This window comes from Rhipicephalus sanguineus, chromosome 2 (assembly GCF_013339695.2).
Source record: "Rhipicephalus sanguineus isolate Rsan-2018 chromosome 2, BIME_Rsan_1.4, whole genome shotgun sequence".
NCBI classification, from domain to species: Eukaryota; Metazoa; Arthropoda; class Arachnida; order Ixodida; family Ixodidae; genus Rhipicephalus; species Rhipicephalus sanguineus.
In genome coordinates, this window is record NC_051177.1 from 205416312 (window position 1) to 205437859 (window position 21548).

At 46.2% G+C, this 21548-nt stretch overlaps 1 protein-coding gene across 1 annotated transcript in view; it reads right to left on the reverse strand.

Moving 5' to 3' along the window:
• Positions 1–1046: 1046 nt before the first annotated feature.
• Positions 1047–21548, reverse strand: part of LOC119384022 (hydroxyacid-oxoacid transhydrogenase, mitochondrial-like) — a 37248-nt gene continuing 16746 nt past the window's right edge. Inside the window, 7 exon segments of the mRNA XM_037652308.2 lie at positions 1047–1447; positions 2547–2704; positions 5598–5694; positions 15826–15904; positions 19005–19103; positions 19237–19389; positions 20330–20513. Of these exon segments, the coding sequence (XP_037508236.2) occupies positions 1364–1447; positions 2547–2704; positions 5598–5694; positions 15826–15904; positions 19005–19103; positions 19237–19389; positions 20330–20513 (854 nt within the window). The 3' untranslated portion in view covers positions 1047–1363.

Genomic DNA, 21548 nt, shown 5'->3' on the forward strand with positions numbered 1-21548 from the left:
CAATAAAGTGTCCACACTGTTTTTTTTCATTAAGAGTTGTTTAATAAATCTAAGGGCGAACTAAACTATTGCAATCGCAAGAATCCAACATCCTGTTGGTCGCGTTTAGCTGAGGGCATTCCGCATCCGTGCAAGCTTCACGTCATCGTAGCATTACATATCAATGAGCTACAACATGCAAAGTGTGTGGCCACACTAGCGAAAAAAAAAAAAATGCTAAGTGGAATAACGAAACACGGCGATACACGACCTTGGCAACGCTTCTGCTTCAAGCGCGCGACGTGAATACGGGCCGCAGCGCCATCTACCTTGTTCCCTGCAAAACGGCACGACCGAGCGGGCGCGCTCATCACACTTCCCCATTCTAGCCACTGTAACAAAGCAACAAAACCCACACGCGAAAAAAAGGCGTTCAAGCAGTCTCAATCCAAGCCAAGTCGATAATTGATGTCCATGGCGATGCTGCGTTTGAACTTCACTTTTGTTCCGAATTGTTCTTTTTTCGTTTTCGAGCCTCGCCAGCGGCCCGAAAGTCGCCGAATTATCCGATTTGCGGTCAAATCTGTCCGAAATAACGAGCGCCCAGTCTCATAGAGTGATGCGTATATTTACAAGGACCAGATGACGTGTCCGAATTAACCGATTTTCCGAATTAACGAGAGTCGAATTAACGAGCTTTTACTTATCTTAAGATACACGATACATTATTGAGTGTATCGGAAATACAGATACAAGATACCCAAAGAGTATCTAAGGTAGCATCTAAGATACATGTATCTTCGATACTGCCCAGCACTGACTAGCGCGGCCTATTGGACCTAAATAGTGTTCTTCCATCCATCCATCAGCCTACACAATCCACAAATAAAAAGCGGGTGCTTCAAAAGTGTTGGAGGGCCCCTTTAAACTCGGTCACAATTACGCTCAGCTGAGCCCACTGGCACTAGGGTTTCCAAACATTACCCAGCCAGCCTTACTAAGACTAAGGCACATGTGTCAGTCCAAGTAGTGAGTGAGTTTGTCAACCTACATACGTATCTACACCTACGTATCTACAGCAAGACTTGTAGATTGCTGTGAAACACAAGTCCACCTTAAAACCCTGTCATGTGCACTGGTAAAGTTGGGTGTGCTGAGTACTGTGCGCCATCTTGTCCACCTTTGTTTCTAATTGAATGTTCTGCAATCGTTGTCATTTAGAAGTGAAGCTTCGGCATGGCTTGGGCACAGGCTCCAACTTTGGCACCTAGCATGTGCCCAAGAGGCAAGAAGTTGGCAGGAGTTTAGAGCCAAGTAATCGGCATTCCTGCATACAAGACTATTGCTGCATGACAGGTCCTCGCTCCACGAGTTGTGTGGGCGTTCAGTACACAGTCAAGGAAGCCTCAAAGAGCTGGGTCAGGTCGTCTTCAGTGTGCGTGCGTGGCGACAGGCGTGTCACACGTTCCTGCGTAACAGTGAAGAGCATCCATTCAGCAGTGCATGCTATACAAATGCAAGAACTACGAGGCTTGTGAGGAATATCTCGCGATTACTCAGGTCTAGCCCTGCACAACCACTCCTAAGTACCATACCTTCCTTGCTTGTCACTTCAGGGCACTCCTTGCTTTTCCAGAAGCAATTTGTGCGAAAAGTAAACATTGCATACCTGTGCTGCAATTTGTGGAGTTGTCCAAACAGGAAAAGCTTAAGGTTTTTTCTGACAACAGGTACAGAAAGATTCTCTGTGCTTTTTTCATAGCAAGGCAACCTTGGCTAAGCAAGTGTTTTGCATAGCAAAACACATTATGGGGCTAGTTTTTATTCAAAATACCCCTAAAGGCCCTCAACGAGGGTATTACATAGGGGGAATACCCTCGTTGGTGATGAGCTTTCCTTTTGGTCTTCATTATCAAAGTAAACCAGGGCAATTACTTCTGCATGAGGACAGGAAACGACATGTGGTCTTGAACAGCAGTTATAATTGCCTGTCTATGTCTCTTTTCATCAAATTTTACAGCTTCACTTTACGTGAAATAGACCTGTTTACCTGCCCACTTCCCATATTGGCTAGATTGTCGTCACAATAATGCATTTTGATAGTCTAAACATAACACTTCCTGCCAGTCATTTTTACCATGTCCATTAGAACCTTAGTAAATGAAATTCAAACAGGACTGCCTCAATTCGGTTGGTATCGTACGTGGATGCAGCATCTTTGTATGTCTTTCTCAGTAATCGAAGCTCCTGTTATATGGAGCACATTTTGCCAGTCCCCACAGGTTACGTTTAACGAGATTATGCAGTACATCTGAACTGTGAAATTATGTTACAGCTGCACTATCGCCATGGCTGATGACGAGCACTTCAAGAACAGTTTAGCCAACATTGTATAACAGAGCCATTTCAATGTATATTATTTCATTCATTTGCATTTAGTACCATTTGCTTCTATGTTCTTTTTTATACTGTAACCACTTCTACCTGCAATGTTGTTTGTCCCTGGCGGTAAGTGAAATACTAATTGCTGTGCTCACACAGACACATTTCAGCAGGTGTACACTGACCTGGGGCAGGGTGCCCCTCACGAGAGCAGGGATGTCCTCACTGCCATAGCCCAGGGCAGTAAGTCCATTGTCCACCTTCATGTCCTGCATGTACTTGCGCAGCACATCGGCCAAGGCCCGGCCAGCGTCTGCTTCCTTCAGGTTAGTCACGTCACCCCCTGCAGTGGACAAATAGCACCGCAGAGTTTTAAAGCAAGGAGAAAGCATCAACAATTATTGTCAATGCAATCTGAACATTTCCAGAAGTTACTGACGTATATCAAAGGAATGTCTTGTTAGGCATATATTTGTTGCAGTGGGGTCATTTGGGTAGCACAGACCAATATGCATGGTAAAAAGTGGTACCCAACAGCAAGTTTTTTTGCAAATGCATCAACATCCAAAATTAAGTCCGGTTGTCTATGCATGCTTCCTTGTGCATGGCTTTCACACAGTACCTTCAAGCAGTATACATGTGTAGAGCTTACTTCAGGTTGTAATTGCAGCTACCCAAGGTATGCAATTCAGGAAGGACTTAGCCTCTCTTGGACCAGTCAAGGAAAAGGGTGGGGGGGGGGGATGCCACGAATTTCTTTTCCCTTTATGACTGATGCCTCTGAGCTGGTTCCACTGTAACAGAAAAAGTATAAATGCCTCAAATGTCTATGGACATTTGAGACTTCTGTACCTCATCTCTTACAGTGGAACACAGCTGTTCAAGAAAATTGGCCAGAGATGGACACATATCAAATGGCATATTATATTGAACGGTCAAGAAATAGTGCCCAAGAAACCGCTTAGTTGGTTGGTTGCGGGGTTTAATGTCCCAAAGCGACTTGGGCTCTGAGAGACACTTCAGTGGAGGGCTATGGATAATTCCGACCGCCGTAATGCGCATTGACATAACACAGTAAACATGCCTCTAGGATTTCACCTCCATGAAAATGCAATCACTACGGCTGGGACCGTGTCTTTTGGGTCAGCAGCCGAGCACCATAACTGCTTAGCCACCCAAGAAACTATACAGTCAAAACATAAGTAGGCGTGAGTAGCCAGCCCCCTGTTCATGCATTCCTGTTAAGAATATTCCCTTTAGCAACGGTGTGTACAAACCAACCATGAAAAGGTGCAGTACAAGCTTACTGCACAGATTAAGACTAGGTGGGGCATTCACTCGTAGTTACCTACAGCTTATCTGCTGTGTGGACAATCTGAATTGCAAGGCGTGCGGCACTCCTGAGACTACAGAGCACCTCTTGCGCGTCTACCCACGATACATCATGCAAAGGAATTCGATGGCCACCGTGTTGTTGAAATCTACGAAACAAGTTTCAGAAAAAGTTCTGTTGGGACCACCATCTCATCACCACCGCGATAATCTGAAAGCGCTGAACAAGTTTTTGCGCGAGACAGAACTCGACAAGAGACTGTAAATAGTCTCTAGACATTGCTTCATCTCCATTTCCTCCTCCTCCTCATCATCACCTCTCTTTCTCTCCCCTTCCTAACGCTTAGTAGCAGGCCAGAAAATAGATTCAGGCTGACCTCTCAGCTTTTCTGCCACAATAAACTTTTCTCCCTCCATACACATCAACTATGCAGGCGCGTGATGCACCGTGTGTATCTTCATTGCACTGCATACTGGAGACATTACCATGTTCGATGAATGTTCGGTGTGCCTCGTTCCAGGACCAATGTCAAGAGTATTACATTTGTTAGCTCGAAACAAATACAACCAAAAAACAAAGTGCGCATGCATTTTGAGCGTAATATTTTATTCTTTTTATGCAAGACTTCAAGCTGACTGATCGCAGAATAATTAGATATTCAATTACACACTAATTACAGAAAGTTGCACAAAACAACATATTGCCTCATTTCCTTTACTGGGACTTACCAGCAAACTACCACTCACAGCAAGTGGCCTTCCCATGCACTTCTCATTTTCACTGTGCAGCAGTGTTCTTGAAGGAAGACTAATGTGCAACACTAAATCATTTTGGACTGATGAGGTAGTCTTTGATAAACCTGTTGATAGTTTGGCAATCATAAGCTCATTATTAGAAGGGAAAATGAAGGTGAAAGTTTCATTTAAGAAATTCATGCCAAAACACCACCACCTTAGAGTCAGTATTAGGTCATGAATTTCAAGGTATTTTGTCATATTTTGGCTATAATGACTCCGTAAAATTTCTTAAAACTTGCACAAATTAAACATGTGGCTCTCCTACGATGCAACGTAATAATTTTTACGGATAAGGATTAATGTAGGCCTTAGTGAATAGCATCCAAATTTATGACATCATGGCAAGCAGGTGCAGTAAATTCAGCACACTGTTGCGATCTAGTATATTCTTTTTTTTAATGCCTCTTTTCATTTATCAAACGACTTCTTCCAGCAAGAGTAGTGCTTTTGGTATTATGGATAAAAGAATTTACTCATATATCTGAAATTATTTTTCTTTTCAGCCTCCCTTTTAAATGCAGTTATGCAGCGGTTTTCATGTGGCGCTGAAGGCTGCCATGCAAATGTAAATGCAAGATGTTAGAGCCTTGAATTCACTTTTATACCGGTAAATGATTATAAAAGAAAGGCTACAATGCAGATGTCTCATTAGAATAGGCATCAATTTACACACGGATATCTTTTAACCACAATTTTCACGTTGTGTTATATCGACAGTAAACCCAACACTGCGGCACTGCAATACAACCTGTGTCACAAAAAACAACTAGCCACAACTGCGCTTGAATGCAGCAGCAGTTGCAGAGTTCATTTATGGGTTTTAACGACGTGCAAGATCAAGAAAGATGTAGAAGTGGGCGGCTTGAGAATCGATTTTAGCATGCACTGAGCACGCAACTGCGCACAACTAGGCAAGCAGGTGTTCCCTGCACTTTGCCGGTACTGCAATGCAACCCCAACGACCCAGGAATCGAACCCATGACCTTGCATTCTGAGTGCCCTAGCTACAGAGCTGCAATTGTGGGCCTTAACCTTGAAAACGCAGAGTAGAAAAGCTTTTAGTAATTGGAGCAGCAGTGAACATATGTGACACTGGAGCGGCTCACCGAGGGCCTTGACTGCCTCAACGTGGCGCTCAGGACACATGGCGGCGGTGAACTCAAACACAGCCGGTGACGTCATCACCACAGAGAGGCCATGGGGCTGCACGAGGAGGAGGTGAAGGAAACGAGACTTAAGAGTGAAGTGAACGCAATTGTGACCCCACACCCAACAAGCAAAGTAGATTATGCAAGAGAGACAAGATGACAGCGAGAAACAGTATAGGACAATATCAAACTGTACAACAAAATGACACTAAAGTTACCTTTGAAGTTAAAAGTGTACAAACGTAAAATTGTCCACGTTATTTTTTTCTTGCCAAGTTAAGGAGCTGTTGTCCAAACAGTGATTGTATAAAGCCTGAAATCCATTAAAGTGCACTTGAGCTCTTTGAGATTCATGCCATGTGCTGCATGGCATGCATGACAGTGGAAGTGCCAGTTACGCGTTTTCACAAATGCCTCAGTAGTGCAATGGTCAGCCCAGCGCTGTAGTTAAAGACCGTACAATGATGGTGTGACTGAAAGCTGCCGAACTAGCCCTTCCCATGGCGAGCTTCTCTCGAAAATGCAGGTAAACATGCTCTCTCCTCTAGTCTCATTGAATACTGAAACGAATCTCTTTTTCAGCAACATGGAGTCTGGTGCTACAAGTCTGCCACATCAGGTTTTGGTAAGATATGAACAGGTCTCTTATATTATGGTTCAACTTGCACTGCACTTGACACACGTTTACAACCAGTTTTATAAAAAAGTAATGACATAAATCATTTGTTGCACTTTGGCAATTGAAGCTATCCAATAATGAAATAAGATAGAGGCAAAATCTTCTGCAGGTACTCCTTTGTCCCAGAAACTGAGGACTTTCACACTGCAAGTTATGATTACACATTGGAAGATGTTAAGATGTTAAATGCTGCCTAGGAAGCATTTTAAGAACTTCCCAAATCAGCTTTTTAATCTACAGGTCAGAAGGAATTATACTGTCCCATTACCATGCTTCACTGCCAGAACAGACAAGTCACCCTTTCCCGTGGTTAACATCCGCATGCAACACACCATTCGGAGATCTTCTAACCGTTGGGAGGCATGGGAACATATCAAGTTTACGTGACCAGCCCTGCTTTCTTTCTGTCCTGTTCTCCTCCTATTTTCTTTGTGGTGTGTTTTCAGTGGTGGCATTGCATGCTTCGTATTGGCTTAAGAACTGAATTCACCAACCACAGTCGTGACATTAAAGGGGCCCTGCAACACTTTTCGAGCATGCTCAAAAAGCGCTGCCGATCGGTAGTCAAGGCTCTCGAGAACACGCGAGCCAAATATTATAGCGATGCGCACGGCCTGGAATTTACAATAAATTCTCAAAGTCAGCTGAAAATCGCTCCCTCTTCTCTCGACAAATGATGTATTAGTCCGCAAAATATGACGCGATTGTCGGCAGTTCCACCATTGGCTGATGTTATAATCACGATAACACCCTCATTATTACTTTCGTTGTTAATTTTGAGTTCAATAAGTAGATAATATGTACGTTTATATTATGTTATCGCGTTAAAAACACCGAACAAACATTAATATTAGCACTTCCGGTCTCACCGACAGCTCGTCTGCTCGTAGTTGCGTGGTTCCGTTTTCTTCGCCATGCGCAGTGCCGAAAACGTGAATATTTCTGTGCTTTTGACCATCGCCGGTTCCGTTGAGAGTGGCAGCCGTTCGAGTGTTGCCTCGTCAGCTGAGAACTGCATCGTCGGCACGTTCTCACGACCGACCGAGGCACGGGCGCAGCGTGTCTCCGATAACAATGCTGGCGTCCGGTAATGGCGGCGCTTCGGGGTCGTTCTGCCAGTGCCGTCTTACGAGGCGGTGTATCGGAGTATGGGCCGAAACCGATCTCAGCTGTCATTCGTTCCAAACGAGCGCGCAGGTTTGCTTCCATGGTTGGCAGAGCGATGAAAACACTACGGCGTTCGAGGTGCACACCCAACATTACCAAACCGACGCGCAGTTTTCAAGCACGCGCGATACACAGCGCGATCGACTCCGCTCGACGAGAACGACGCAAGCCGACCGGAAGTGGCGGCACAGACCACGTGGTTGCGCCGAGACGCCAGAGAGAAAAAAAATGAAAAAAATGCCGCCGGCGCTGACGTCACCTCCTCGCACCTCCGCCCTCCCTCCCTCCCCTCACGCCGCGCGCAGCTTTCCGTGCGCTCGCTGCGTTGAGTTGAGAGAGAAAGCTGCGGAACGTGATCTCTATAATTTGGTAACACCACTTAGACTTGACGGATTCGAAAAATTTTTGCGGCATATGACTCGTGAAGAGTCATACGTCAATAATGAGACTATTCCAATATAATTAAGAAAGGTGTTGCAGGGCCCCTTTAAAAGAAGCACCAGGCGTATAAGCGTGTGCCTTTTACAGCAAAAGCTGTTATGAGGTCACAACAACGGCCAATTTTGGCGGCAGTTGTCCACCGCCACCGGTGTCTGTAACCGCTATTGCGCGAAATAAAAAATATTTCTATGATGAGATGGGATTTGAACTCGGGCATTATGCGTGACAGTCGAGTATTCCATCACAGAACAATGCTGATGCTTGAAACTCCCTTGCAAGAAGACCCCATACAGGTGTCATAAAGGGCAAGGGATCGCATTAAAGGCTCATTCACACCGGCGACTAGCAACGGTCGCGCGACTAAGTTAGTCGCAAACGGTCGCAAATGGCCGTTTTGGTCGCAAAGCGACTGCTTTGGCTTAGTCGCTCGCTGCTTGATTTTTCAGTCGCGCGACTGCAGTCGCAAACCTCTGAACCAATCAGATGCGCAGGAACAGGACGTCAGCCTATTTTATGGGGCAACGGCAATGCAAGCTGTATACGAGCAGACGTGGGTTCTATGTGATGACGCATACAGGTCGCATGCAGGTGTGAACATCGGTCGCTTTGAGTCGCTTTTTGACCGCCAGTCGCAAACGGTCGCGCGACCGTTGCTAGTCGCCGGTGTGAACGAGCCTTAACATTTGTAATGTAGCCTGGTAGGAGAGTAGAATAGCAACCAGGCATCACACAATGCGCAACGAGTGGGTTGTTGAATGCTTCCAACCCTTTACAAAGGGCTCAGCCATAATTCTTATCGTAATCAGCCACAACAAAAAGTGCACTTAATGCCTTAAAGATGTGTAGCAGGTACCATGTCTTATGTAATGTGGCGTGGTAGAAGAGTAAAATAACAACCAGGCGTCACACAATGCAAATTGTGCAACGAGTTGGTCGTTGAATGCTTCCAACCCACAACAAAGGGCTAAGCCATAATTCTTCATCGTAGTAATCAGCCACAACACAAACAAAGTGCCCTTAATGCCTTACAGATGTGTAGCAGGTACCAACACGCTTCTCCGCAGAATGATGAATAATGGCACAGTGGGGGCTTCCCTACATTATAAAAGTTACGACGATTTACAGTGTAGTGGGTATCTCACATGTGTACTTGTATTGTAGTCCATTTCATACGTCAGGTGCAACGCTGTGGAGGCTAGCGAGACTTTTTCCAGTAGATGCGTTCGAACCAAGACATAGTTCAATAATTTCACCACACGTAATATGATTTCTTTTCGTCTTCAGGCTGAGTAATACAGTGCAGACCACTTATAACGTAACCGCATATAGTGCAGGACCGGTTATAATGCGGTCTTTTTCGACTCCCGTTTACCCTCCCATAGAACCGCATGTATACGCATACCGCTTATTGTGCAGTCCTCCAAGATGAAATACCGTTTATAATGCGGTTGCGGCAAAATATTTCTAACAAACGCGGCAGCGGGTGCGGTTCTCAAAGGAGGTACGCCGCTGGGGAGGGAGCGACGAGGTCGTTGCGAAGGGCGAGGGCACGCACAGTGAACGAACGAGGGGCGGAGGGAGGAAAAAGACCGCGGCAGCGCTATGCGGGCTCGCCGAGCGGGGAAGGATGGTGGTTGCCTAGGCGACGGAGTAGCCTTTGCACCGGCGGCGGCAAGGCTCCGCGGCAGCTTGCCGGCAGCGCGTTCCGCGTGGAATGCGTGGAACGTACGATCGCGTCCTCATCAAGTGCGCTTTAAAGTAAGTTTCCTGTCGGGAAAAGCGTCGTTGTTATCACACTTGCTACAGATATCGCGTTTGCTACCTCGTCCGCAAATTGAAAAGTTTTGCGGCTTCATGACGCGAGCTTTCGCCTTTCTGCCAGTGCGCGGACTTAAACGAGCTTGGCGGGCTTTTGTCGCCGTTGGTCTCCTGGCCGCGAACACAAACTTCGTATCACGCGCGCTGTTCTTGGGTTAGTGCTTGAGTGCGATCTTTTCGACGTTCGACCTTCATGTTGTCTTGGACAAACTTCCCGCGACAACATGCTGAACCGCAGGTTAGGCCTAATCAGCCTTGGTTGCTTTTCGGTAGCGGTCGCGGGCGATAAAAGTTGCTGCTTGGTGCGGAATCAACGAAACTTTTTGCGATGGCTGCACCTGAAGGGAAGGGAATCATATCGTTAAGGAAAACGAGAGCATGGTTGGCACAAGCGACTCTCGAATGGTGGTTCCGGATTCGATTGCAATGTCTTGGACATCGCGTGCGCGCCCGTGAAATCGAACGATCGGTACCGCGCTCAGCACGTGAAATTTCGGTCGCGATTCGACATGGTTTCTGTGTAATGCGCATACCTCAAGGTGGCCTGAAACGTAGTCGGCGAATTTCCGCGATGGCACTTTGTTTTGTTTGCTTTTTCCCCCGTGTTCATTTCGTTGGCAATGCGGGTCTTTGGCGGTTAATTTTTGAACATGCATTCGGAGATTTAAGTGGTTGTAAGCGCCCCAAACCGCATATGTCGATTATCGGACACGCGAGGCTACATGCTCAACACGTTTTGCGCAAGTGCAGCCTTTGAAAAGGTTGTTTTGGTTATAGTGCGGTACCGCTTATAGTGCGGATATTCGCGACTCCGGCGACTTACGTTATAAGCGGTCTATACTGTAAATGAACATGCTTTGTACTTCCGATATAAACAAACCACATTATACGATTGTCAATAAGTTGTTCTGGACTGCTTAGCGTCTCTTTGTTTTTATTTTTTGGTGTTCCATTCACAGCGCGTCGTGACACATCACACACTGGCTCGTGCTCGGGTTGCACAAGCGTTTACAAGAAAGAAAGCCAAGCACGAGACGCCCGTACTCACACATCTTTCTGGCCGAACTTCTTGCATAGCTTCCGCAGCATTGCACCTGATGCACAAAGTGGAGTATATATTTGCCCCAAAGAGCCTACAACGGGCTCTAGAAAGGCCACTCTTCTAGCTTTCACTGTGACTGTGCTGCACGTTCCACGAAGGCCTGGCAATTTTTCTATCTCTCCAAGCGAATCTCCTTTGAAAGGAAAGGTGCGTGGTTTTCCATTTGAAGATTTGAAAATTTCTGCGCCACACAGACATGTCATACTTTGCTGTCGCAATCATCACAGACTAGTCTAAACATTGTGCTTGTTTATATTTGAAGCTCTTAAACCTGGTGAGAGCCCCTTTAGGTCAATAGCCTCGACACAGGGATACATGTGAGAAAAGGTAGAAATAATTAAAGTAATTGTTGCTTTCCTGCTGTACAATCATAATCACTACGCTAGAAAGGCACATCACAAGTCTCTTCCCATCATTCGTGGGAATCACATGAAAAGAGCGTGCCACGAAGATCTTTTTATCTGCTGCCACTGCCAATATCTGTAATGATGAGGCTGGCAGTGATGTGACTGGCCGAAGCCAATTTGGTGCAGCTTCTGGAGCAGCTAAAACCTTGTTCTGGAGCAGCAAAACATGCCTTTTGGAGCAGTTGCCCGTCACTTGTTTTTGAGCACAGCTTTGTAAGTCGCTAAGCAGGAGTAATTTTACCACATTTAACAAGATAAATACATGCACACATACATGTGTACTTATACATAATGTCCGAAAGGCCAGTATTAACTCGCTGCTCCTCGCTTTCTGCAGACAGCCCTAAACTTGTATATCCGGGACATCAGGCCGCCCAACATTTCCTCCCGATATGATTCTTGTTTGTTATTCAGAGGGGCATTCCATGAAGCTCCAGGCAGCGCAAATTTTCCATGAATATTCTTTTTTATTATTGAAAAGAACTGTTGTGATCACGTCTGCACTTTCAGTACAACCTAGACGTTCGAGTTGTGTGGTGAAGTTGCACTTTATGGACAGACTCGTTAGGCTTTTCGTTCTTTAGCAGTTAATAACATAGACGGTTTAATGAATAACTGATATAATGTGTTTAAATTCCAATGCTGCACTCAAAGAAAGTTGTGAGAATGAAAGGCTTCGTATTTATTTAGGCAGGTGTTTAACTTGCGTTGAATTCAAGAAGCAGCACCGATATACTGGGATAGTCCATCACCGTAGGGTTGCCACCTTTTACCGAAAAAAAAAAACCCGGCCCTTCGAGGGGGCTATTGAGCCAAATAAACCCAATGCACAAACAAAAGCAGCACACTCTGCTAACCAACTAGTAGCCTAATTGCTGACATAAAAGTACCCGTGATTGGAATGACGCTTTGCTTATTACTCTTGATGTGCTGCACTGAAAAGGAACCACAATGCTTCGTCCATAAAAAAGCTCTTCTTTGCATCTGAATCCAACAAGCCAGTGGCACTATAGACACAAAGGAACGTTAAAATGTGCATATGCCACAAAAATGTCGGATATTCATGTACCATACACGCGCAATAATATGCTCTGTTCCATTGATCGCTAGACTTGAAGGGATCCCAGAAAGTGGTTGACTAATAGCGTAAGAGTTTTGGTGATTGACGATAAATATTAATGTCGTAGTTGTTGAACTGACGCTTATAAAACACCCAAAAAATAAATAATCGCGATATTATGACAAAAAGAAAAGCTGGCCAATGGCGGCCGGTGCGAACCGGCAACCAGCTCGCCATCTGAAAAACCGGCCTGGCCAGTCTAAAACTAGACCGGTGGCAACCCTACGTCACCGTGCTTTCCCAACAGGCCACTTAAAGGGGTCATGAACCACTTTTCCAAGTAATGATCTAATGGCCTCAGTATCGGAGTGTACTGCCTCCCGAATCGATTGCCGCAAAAATTTCTCGAATCCGTCAAGAATCAGCGGAGTTACGGGGGTTTGGCGCACGCTCCCAGCGCTTTCTCTCTTTTCTCGTGCCGACGAGCGCACTGGAAGCTAGACAGGGAGGGATGGCATGGGGGAAAGAAGTTACGCCAGCGCGCGTCATGAAACGCGATCGCTCTCCCGCTGTGATTCGCTTGCGCGAGTGCGGCTACCGTGTACTGAGGAGTGCGGCGCCGGCAAGTGGCGGCACCCCGCGGCAAGAAGCGCATCTGATCCGAACGCCGCTCTCGATTTACGTCGGCTATCGGCCAATAAGCATGCTATGTCTCTTGCGACGTACAGCGGACAGACCGACGAGAGTGAGAACCGGCCTCTGTTTGAAAAGAGGGTGCCTGGGGAAACGGCAACTTCGCGCTCCGCTTGTGGCCATTACGCGGCGCGCACGACTGTAATATTTGGCAGAGCAGTTCATAGCCGTGTCAGCTTTCCGCAGGATGTGTTTTTTCAATCAGCCCAAGGGGTGCTTCATGACCCCTTTAAGCGGATGCAGTTGCTGATAAATCCATGCCGTTGTATGGTATTAAAGCTTGAGTGCCCTGTACGAAATCTTTTAGTAGTCGGAACGAATGGCAGTACCACCTGTTTTTGTAAAATAACCTAAAATGAAAAGTTCTAATTACATACATGCAATGCTTACTGTAATTAATACAATTATTTTTGATATAATAGACTAATGTCTCGCAAAAAGCTGTAATTTTACAGATTATTAGAGTTCTTCTGCATCCACAGCACTCGGTAACTCTTTGTACCTGACTTGACAACGTAATTTCAGAGTATGGGTAGTTGGCACTGCTTGGCAGCCACACCCCCCCCCCCCTTTCCGGGTGGTGAACTCAACATGCAGATTTAACCGCTTCATTGAATCTATACACTTAGTACAGTGCTGAAATGAACCTTGCATATGTAAACTTAACATTTCGATCAAAACAATTAGCTACACAATACATGGCAACTTCAGCTTCCACCTCTCGCATCCCCAGCATCGCTGTCTGGGTCAGTACATCGAGCTCTCATACCACCTGCCATCTTACATGATTTTGCGTGCCACCACCTATTTGCACGAAGCAAAAGTTTACGGCGAGGCACGTGCTTCAGTGCAGAAGTCGCCATTTACGAGACACGGCATGCATGTCTTTGTAGTTAGGCAAGATGGTCGCAATGGGCAAAGTTATAGCAGAAATGGTGGTGAGGGATGAACAGTATTGTAAGCACAATCAAGAATTGGGCAGCAACTGTGATTTCCTTGTTCATCACCATTAACTCAATCGAATAATATTTTCTGCTGAGTACGTAGTTATTGGCCCCGAGAAAATTTTAAAACTACACAGCTCTCGCCTCTGTGCTCCAATGTTCACTAAAAATTACAACGGTAACATATGTAAGTAATTCGAGCACCTGCCATCATTTTTTCTCTCGAAAAGACGGCAAAAATGATGTCTTGGCTCACGCTCGGTGCAAATTACGCGATTTCTGCTGAAATGTAGCAGGATGTAGCAGGCTTCACCTCTTGGCACAGTTGGCGCTATTGGTGCAGCAATCACGCCACTGGGCTGGTGTTAGGCTACCTTAAAGGCAAAACACATTCATTTTTTCAGCGAGGATGCTTCAGTATGCCTGACTGAAATCGCAGATTTTTTTTTCTCACAAACCAATATCAACAAAATATTTGCATGTAATGACCAAAGGCAGGGTTGCTGCTGAGTAGCTTTGGAAAAGAGCCAGTACTCAAGCTAAATGTAGCCAAAGTAGCCATGCCATTTGTAGCCAAATATAACGTAAGTGATATTATGAATAGAGTTTTTATTATTATTGAACAATAAATTTTATTTTGGATAAGCGAAAGTGCAGAAATAAGAGCCATATTTTTCCTCCCTGTTGCTTGGTCTTGAGCCATAGCGAAGTTGCAAATAAATTACAGTGAACTCTCAATTGAGTGAACTTCAAGGGACCCAAGGAAATAGTTCACTTAACTGAAAGTTCACTAAACTGAATATTCACTAGAATATGGAACAGCATTGGGCACAGCAGACATTAGAGTCAAAAGTGTGAAATGCAATTTATTTTGAAAAGAACTCTGTAATTTTCATTTGGACTGGTGCCCTTAAAGTGCAAGAAGAGACAAAGCTTTCCAGAGAGTCTACGTTTCTGTGCACTGCCTCTGGCACAGCTTGTTGCTGAGACACGGAGTCTCGCAACTTTCTAACATACTGTACCGCCTCGGCTAGAGTTGCAAGATTTGAACCTGCCTCAGCCGTTACGACTTCCTCGTCGCACTCTTTTTCTTCTGGTTCCGGACGAACACTCGAAACAATTTCCAAATCAGATAGTTCTGCACAAGTGACATGATCACTGTCACACTGCACATAGTCCTCAAATGAAGCACCACTGTCAGCGTCCAGCTGTGTCGCGCCGCCGCCGATGGATGGGCGATTTAGTGGCGGCTCGCATCGGCTATGCCAGTGCTGCAGTGCACAAAACTTCGTTGAATTGATTTAAAAAATGAGCCTGGGTCCGCGGATCAAGTTCATTCAACTGAAAAATTCACTATTCTGAAATTCGTTTAACTGAAAGATTCTTGCATAGAATGCATAAGAAAATCGCCGGGGATTTTCTAAAAGTTCGCTATTCTGGAATATTCGTTAAACCGACGTTCGTACAAGTGAGAGTTTACTGTAATAGGTTTTTGTAGGTTCTGTGCGCCTGCATTAGTGAGCAATGAAAACGATGAAGGATGTTGTCCACGAAAGTGGGCACAGGGTCTGAAGAGGTCAGACACATTCTATCCCAGCTAATACTGACAATTACTGCTATTTACTAATCTTAGGTATTACAACTAAACCATATCAATATTGAAAAGTTGCACACACATGCACAGAAAGATCCATTGGTCAGCAGCCTAACCTGACGAGAACAGAAAGCAGTGGCTATATAAAAAAATTATCACTGAGAGATGATGCCTACCTTATCACGCACAAAACACTAGCAGGTAGGGTACATCTCCAAGAAATGTCATACTCTGCGCAAGCTACTTCCCAATGAATGCAAGAAACAGTGCTTGGCACTCACAATGATGGGGTGATCGGTGACGTACTCAGTTGCCTTGTAGTCTTTCACTTGGCCGGCGATAGGATAGGACATGCCATGGCTTGCAGCCCACGATAAAGTGCGAAAATGGGGAGAAAGAAAAAGAACAAGACATGCAGAGTTCTTTACTCACCATATCCACAGATGTTCAAAGCTCAATACGGTCCACTGTACAGTGAAGTTTCATAATATGCTTCTGGGGATAATACTTTTTTTTTCGTTTCCTGGCCAATGCTCAACAGTAGCAATATATTTTCATACAATTACTGCAATCACATTTTCTACTAACACAACTGCGGAAGTGGTATTTCCAAACTACATTGATTTATATTCCGGTACACTAGCTTAAATAACATCCCAATGACCCACAAGACGTCTTACACGCCAGCCACTGTGCAGATTCTACAGCAGCAGCATGGGGAAATTACCACCGAGAGAGAGCAGAGAGGGAAATAGCCACACTGCTAATCAATGTAATGCACACACTTTCGCCATTCAGTTTGACTCCGAGTTTGCCTACTCTACTTTTCAGGGATTGCTTTGGATAATAGCATTACTTTCCACTTTCCATGAAAGTGGTATGAACAAGATTCCACTGTACTTCTACACAATCGAAGTGACAGGCACATAAGTTCTTGACGAGGGCTGAAGTTCAGTTGAACTGATAAGACATTGTCCAACAATGATTACACGGTGAAAAAAATCACACCATATCCACGGGGTGAATGATGATGAGTGGGGTCAAGCTCTGGAGGGAATCATCGGTAAACCGTGAAACTCTTCCGTGAAATTCGCCCAGTACATCATAGTGAAACACCGTGTATATATTAAACATCAAACTCTTATTGTACTGTTGGTTTACGTGGTCCCTTCATTATCACCGCTTTGTGATCGGTGAAATGCAGGGAAAGTGGTTCTTGTATGGGTGTTAACGTGAAGTTGGCAAACACTACATCGATGCAAGTTCCCCTGATGGTGGTTGGTTTCGGGTGGTCTAACGATATGCATCTGAGTCCATATCTGATTGCCATGTGTTGCATCAACCAGTCCTTACTTCTGTCTGCAACGTCGACGCTGAAATCGCTGATGAGTAGAAACAGTCTGTTCCTGTCGTACTTGCGCATTGCCTCGTCGATGAACGCCTTCACGTACCCAGTGGAGAGATTGGGCGCAAGGTAGATGGCCGTGCCGATTCGGCCTCTCGTTCTAGCACTGAGGGGTTTTCCCGGTGTCGCCGAGCAGCGTGACGACACGCTTCGGCCTCTCTTTCCCGTACGGCCAGATCTTGGCGGCGTCGACGCGCAGCCTGACGACACGCTTCGGCCTCTCGTTCTCTCACGGCCGGATTCTGTCTACGAGCGCACGCTGGCGCCGCCTTGCGCGCTCACCGCTCCGAAGTCTTGTCTGCCTCCATCCGGCGACTCCGAGCGAAAGAGAAAGCGCGCCAAGAGCGAGCGCCTTGTCTGCCTCCATCTGGCGACTCCGAGCAAAAGAGAAAGCGCGCCAAGAGCGAGCACCTTGTCTGCCTCCATCTGGCGACTCCGAGCAAAAGAGAAAGCGCGCCAAGAGCGAGCGCCTTGTCTGCCTCCATCTGGCGACTCCGAGCAAAGAGAAAGCGCGCCAAGAGCGAGCGCCTTGTCTGCCTCCATCTGGCGACTCCGAGCAAAAGAGAAAGCGCGCCAAGAGCGAGCACCTTGTCTGCCTCCATCTGGCGACTCCGAGCAAAGAGAAAGCGCGCCAAGAGCGAGCGCCTTGTCTGCCTCCATCCGGCGACTCCGAGCAAAAGAGAAAGCGCGCCAAGAGCGAGCGCCTTGTCTGCCTCCATCCGGCGACTCCGAGCAAAAGAGAAAGCGCGCCAAGAGCGAGCGCCTTGTCTGCCTCCATCCGGCGACTCCGAGCAAAAGAGAAAGCGCGCCAAGAGCGAGCACCTTGTCTGCCTCCATCTGGCGACTCCGAGCAAAAGAGAAAGCGCGCCAAGAGCGAGCACCTTGTCTGCCTCCATCTGGCGACTCTCCGAGCAAAAGAGAAAGCGCGCCAAGAGCGAGCACCTTGTCTGCCTCCATCTGGCGACTCCGAGCGAAAGAGAAAGCGCGCCAAGAGCGAGCGCCTTGTCTGCCTCCATCTGGCGACTCCGAGCGAAAGAGAAAGCGCGCCAAGAGCGAGCGCCTTGTCTGCCTCCATCTGGCGACTCCGAGCAAAAGAGAAAGCGCGCCAAGAGCGAGCGCCTTGTCTGCCTCCATCTGGCGACTCCGAGCAAAAGAGAAAGCGCGCCAAGAGCGAGCGCCTTGTCTGCCTCCATCTGGCGACTCCGAGCAAAAGAGAAAGCGCGCCAAGAGCGAGCACCTTGTCTGCCTCCATCTGGCGACTCCGAGCGAAAGAGAAAGCGCGCCAAGAGCGAGCGCCTTGTCTGCCTCCATCTGGCGACTCCGAGCAAAAGAGAAAGCGCGCCAAGATGCGAGCGCCTTGTCGTGCCTCCATCTGGCGACTCCGAGCAAAAGAGAAAGCGCGCCAAGAGCGAGCGCCTTGTCTGCCTCCATCCGGCGACTCCGAGCGAAAGAGAAAGTGCGCCAAGAGCGAGCGCCTTTTACAATCGCAGGCATCCAATGACATGTGCCATTTGCATTATACGAGCGCCATCTGTCATCTTTAAACAGCCACTCTAAGAAATACATGAAACGCCATCTAGTGAGCAATTCATTAAACTAGAGCTCTAATAAATACATGAAACGCCATCTAGTGAGCAATTCATTAAACTAGAGCTGGCTACATACATACATACTACTACTACTACAGAAGAGAAACGACCCACACCCTAAGGAGCTTCGCCCCTAAAAATATAACTGACTTACTGAATAGTGTTCAACATCCCAATAAAGCGCAGAAGTTCCCAGTTTATTTTGGTCATGTGAGTATCTTTAATGCAGATCGAATGCACAGGGCACAGGAATTCTTGACATTACCAATTCATCTTGATGTGTAGCTGCCCCGGCCAGAAATTGAAGCTACAACTTTGGGCTCTGCAGTACAAGCCATAGCCACCAAAATGAGTGGTCCATATGTCATAGACAGTGCAACAGTCTATGGATGTTAGCCACTGAATGACAGTTCATGACTAAGAGTTCAGACAACAAGTGTGAAACTACATCTAGCCACAAGCTCACCAGAGATGGACCCCGGCATTGCCAAAGCCAATGCCAGCATAGACGCTGGCCAGATGCATGTGGGAGCGGGCCTCGACATCCCCCTTGTCATACACAGCTCTGCGAGAATGAGAAATGGTGACTCATCAGGAAAAAGCAGCAAATTATACATTTCTATGTGCAAGTTACCGCTTATAAGGCACTAGCATCGCCTGTGGTCGACACTCTAGTGACATCAAGTATGGGCACATACCTCTTGAAGTACTTGTTGATGATGCGCAGTGCGTAGAGTGACCAGACATCGCTGATGGGGTTGCTGCCCTGGTAGGCAGGCCTCTGGATGGGATTGGGTGGGCAAGGGGTGCGCTTGTTGAAAGGAATGGCCGTGTACGACTCCAGTGCATGGCTGCGTAACAAAATGATATGCATGAACACTCAAAGGCAGCAGATCCGTGCTACCATTCTGTTGTGCAGATAACTGAGTCATTTCATTAAGGGAGGCTATTTGAATTGTTTGCTCGGCAGCTGGTATTGTGTTCTTGAGGTAACGAGTGCTAACGTAGCATGATAAGCAATGGTACATCTTCGTTTTTGTTGTACAGTAAAACCACGATAAAGAAAAATTGTTTCAATGTAACTTCTGCTTAACTGGACCACTGTCCTCGCAGTTGGTTTGTTTTGCATTCAAGCAATGCTAAAAACAAAAAAAAGTTCATTAGATGGTTCCATTGTTTCTGCAATACTGGATAAACAAAACTGCGAGCATCAGCAAAAATGAAACTAAACAGGCAATGTCAGTCGCATTGCAATATGCATCAATAACATCGTGGTACACACTGGTTCTTTGTGTTCTCCATTGGTATGGCGGATGCTTTATTGCTGGTCTGAAGTTGGCTTTAGGCACCGCAGACTGGCTACGTAGCTTTGATTTACCTCCCCAGTTTCGCAAACATCCACCGATAGGGGTGCAATGAAAGTGGCAATAAAAGGGATGCAAACACAGAGTTAATTTCATGCAGTTAGCTGCTATGAGTGATAGTCAGTAGCTAAGAATCTCTTTGCACTATGCAATTATTTTTTTTTCCTATGCTGTAGAGCAAATGCTTCTTTAAGAAAAGCACATTATAGTATTTACCCATCAGCTTTGTCTCTCAGTAAATAAGATTGCTGATTAACAGAACTCACTTCATTAGTCCCTTGTGGTTTCTGTTAAAGAGAGTCCACTGAACTATTGTTTGCTCGGCTTGTCTCGAGGAGGAAGTCGGGTGGTCTAATACAGCCAACACTGAGAGCAGCTTCAGAAGAGGTTAGGCTAGACAGAATAGTGATCAGGCAAGGAACGGTACCAGAGCACGTCAAATCCACTGTAGGCGGCCACTCTCTCGGGCATGTGGAGAGCATGCAGGGGGTCAACGATGCCTAGGGTAGGCTTGAGGGCACGGTGCGCAATGCCCGTCTTGGCACGCAGAGGTAGGTAGTCGAAGATGGCCACACCTGTCGTCTCACTCCCCGTGCCAGCCGTGGTGGGCACTGCAGGTTGAGAGACAAACCGTGAGCAGGAAAAGTAACGATGCTCCCAAAGCAGGGGGGCATGTTGGGCTGGTTGGTAATGCACTCACATTGAGAACGTGCTTGTCAAATCACGACGCACAATAAGACGAATCAAATTCCTGCACACGAGACAAAGACTAGTATGCATGTTCTTTAACCCTTTCGTGAATGCCGAAAAATTGGTTGTTTTGGGTAGTCCAGCAAATACTGCTTCCTGCCACAGAAATTGATTGATGCTATAGTGTAGGGTATCAAATGATAGAGGAAGAACTGGTCTTTCCAACAGTATTAATTTCAAACAGATTTATTTCTAATAGTATTATCAAACAAAGAAAAATGTAACAACAAGAAGAAATCATAAAAACATCAATGCTACTCTGCACAGAGTAAACATTAAAAAAAATCGAAATATGCATTTTGAACAAAAAGGCCTTATAGAATAACACTGCAAATATAAGCTCTGTAAGTACAAAAGCTATTTACATGCATACAAAAATACAAGCAACTAGTGCCTATAATGCCACCGCATAAAGCAGTTTTTCAACACGGTGAAACAAAGGTTGGCTGCACATGTTTTGCAGAAAACATATTTTTTCTGCTCAACTTTCCCTTCTTTGGAGCATAGTTTGCAGTTCTGGTATTTTTCAAATTTTTTGTGGTTGGTGCTGGGCACCCTGAGGTGCCTTTCCGTGCATACGTTAAAAGGAACAGCGTACCTTGTTTCCGAATCTGCCAAAATCCATAACTTGTATCCCCATTTGACCACTTTCTCCCACATGGACTGCTGAATGCCAGACTGACCTTTAGATTTCACCATTTTCTCATCCATGGAAAGGTTCCGATGCGGATGAAAAAATAGCGCGATGATTCGTTCATGTGTTGCAGTAGAGAAGACACCCGGTGAAACTTCCCGTGGGATGCGACAGTCGTCTTCTCCGGATCAGAGACACTCAAGAAGGCAAGCAACGCCTGGAATCTTTTCCGTGGCATCACTGACGGTGGAAGAACGCCTGG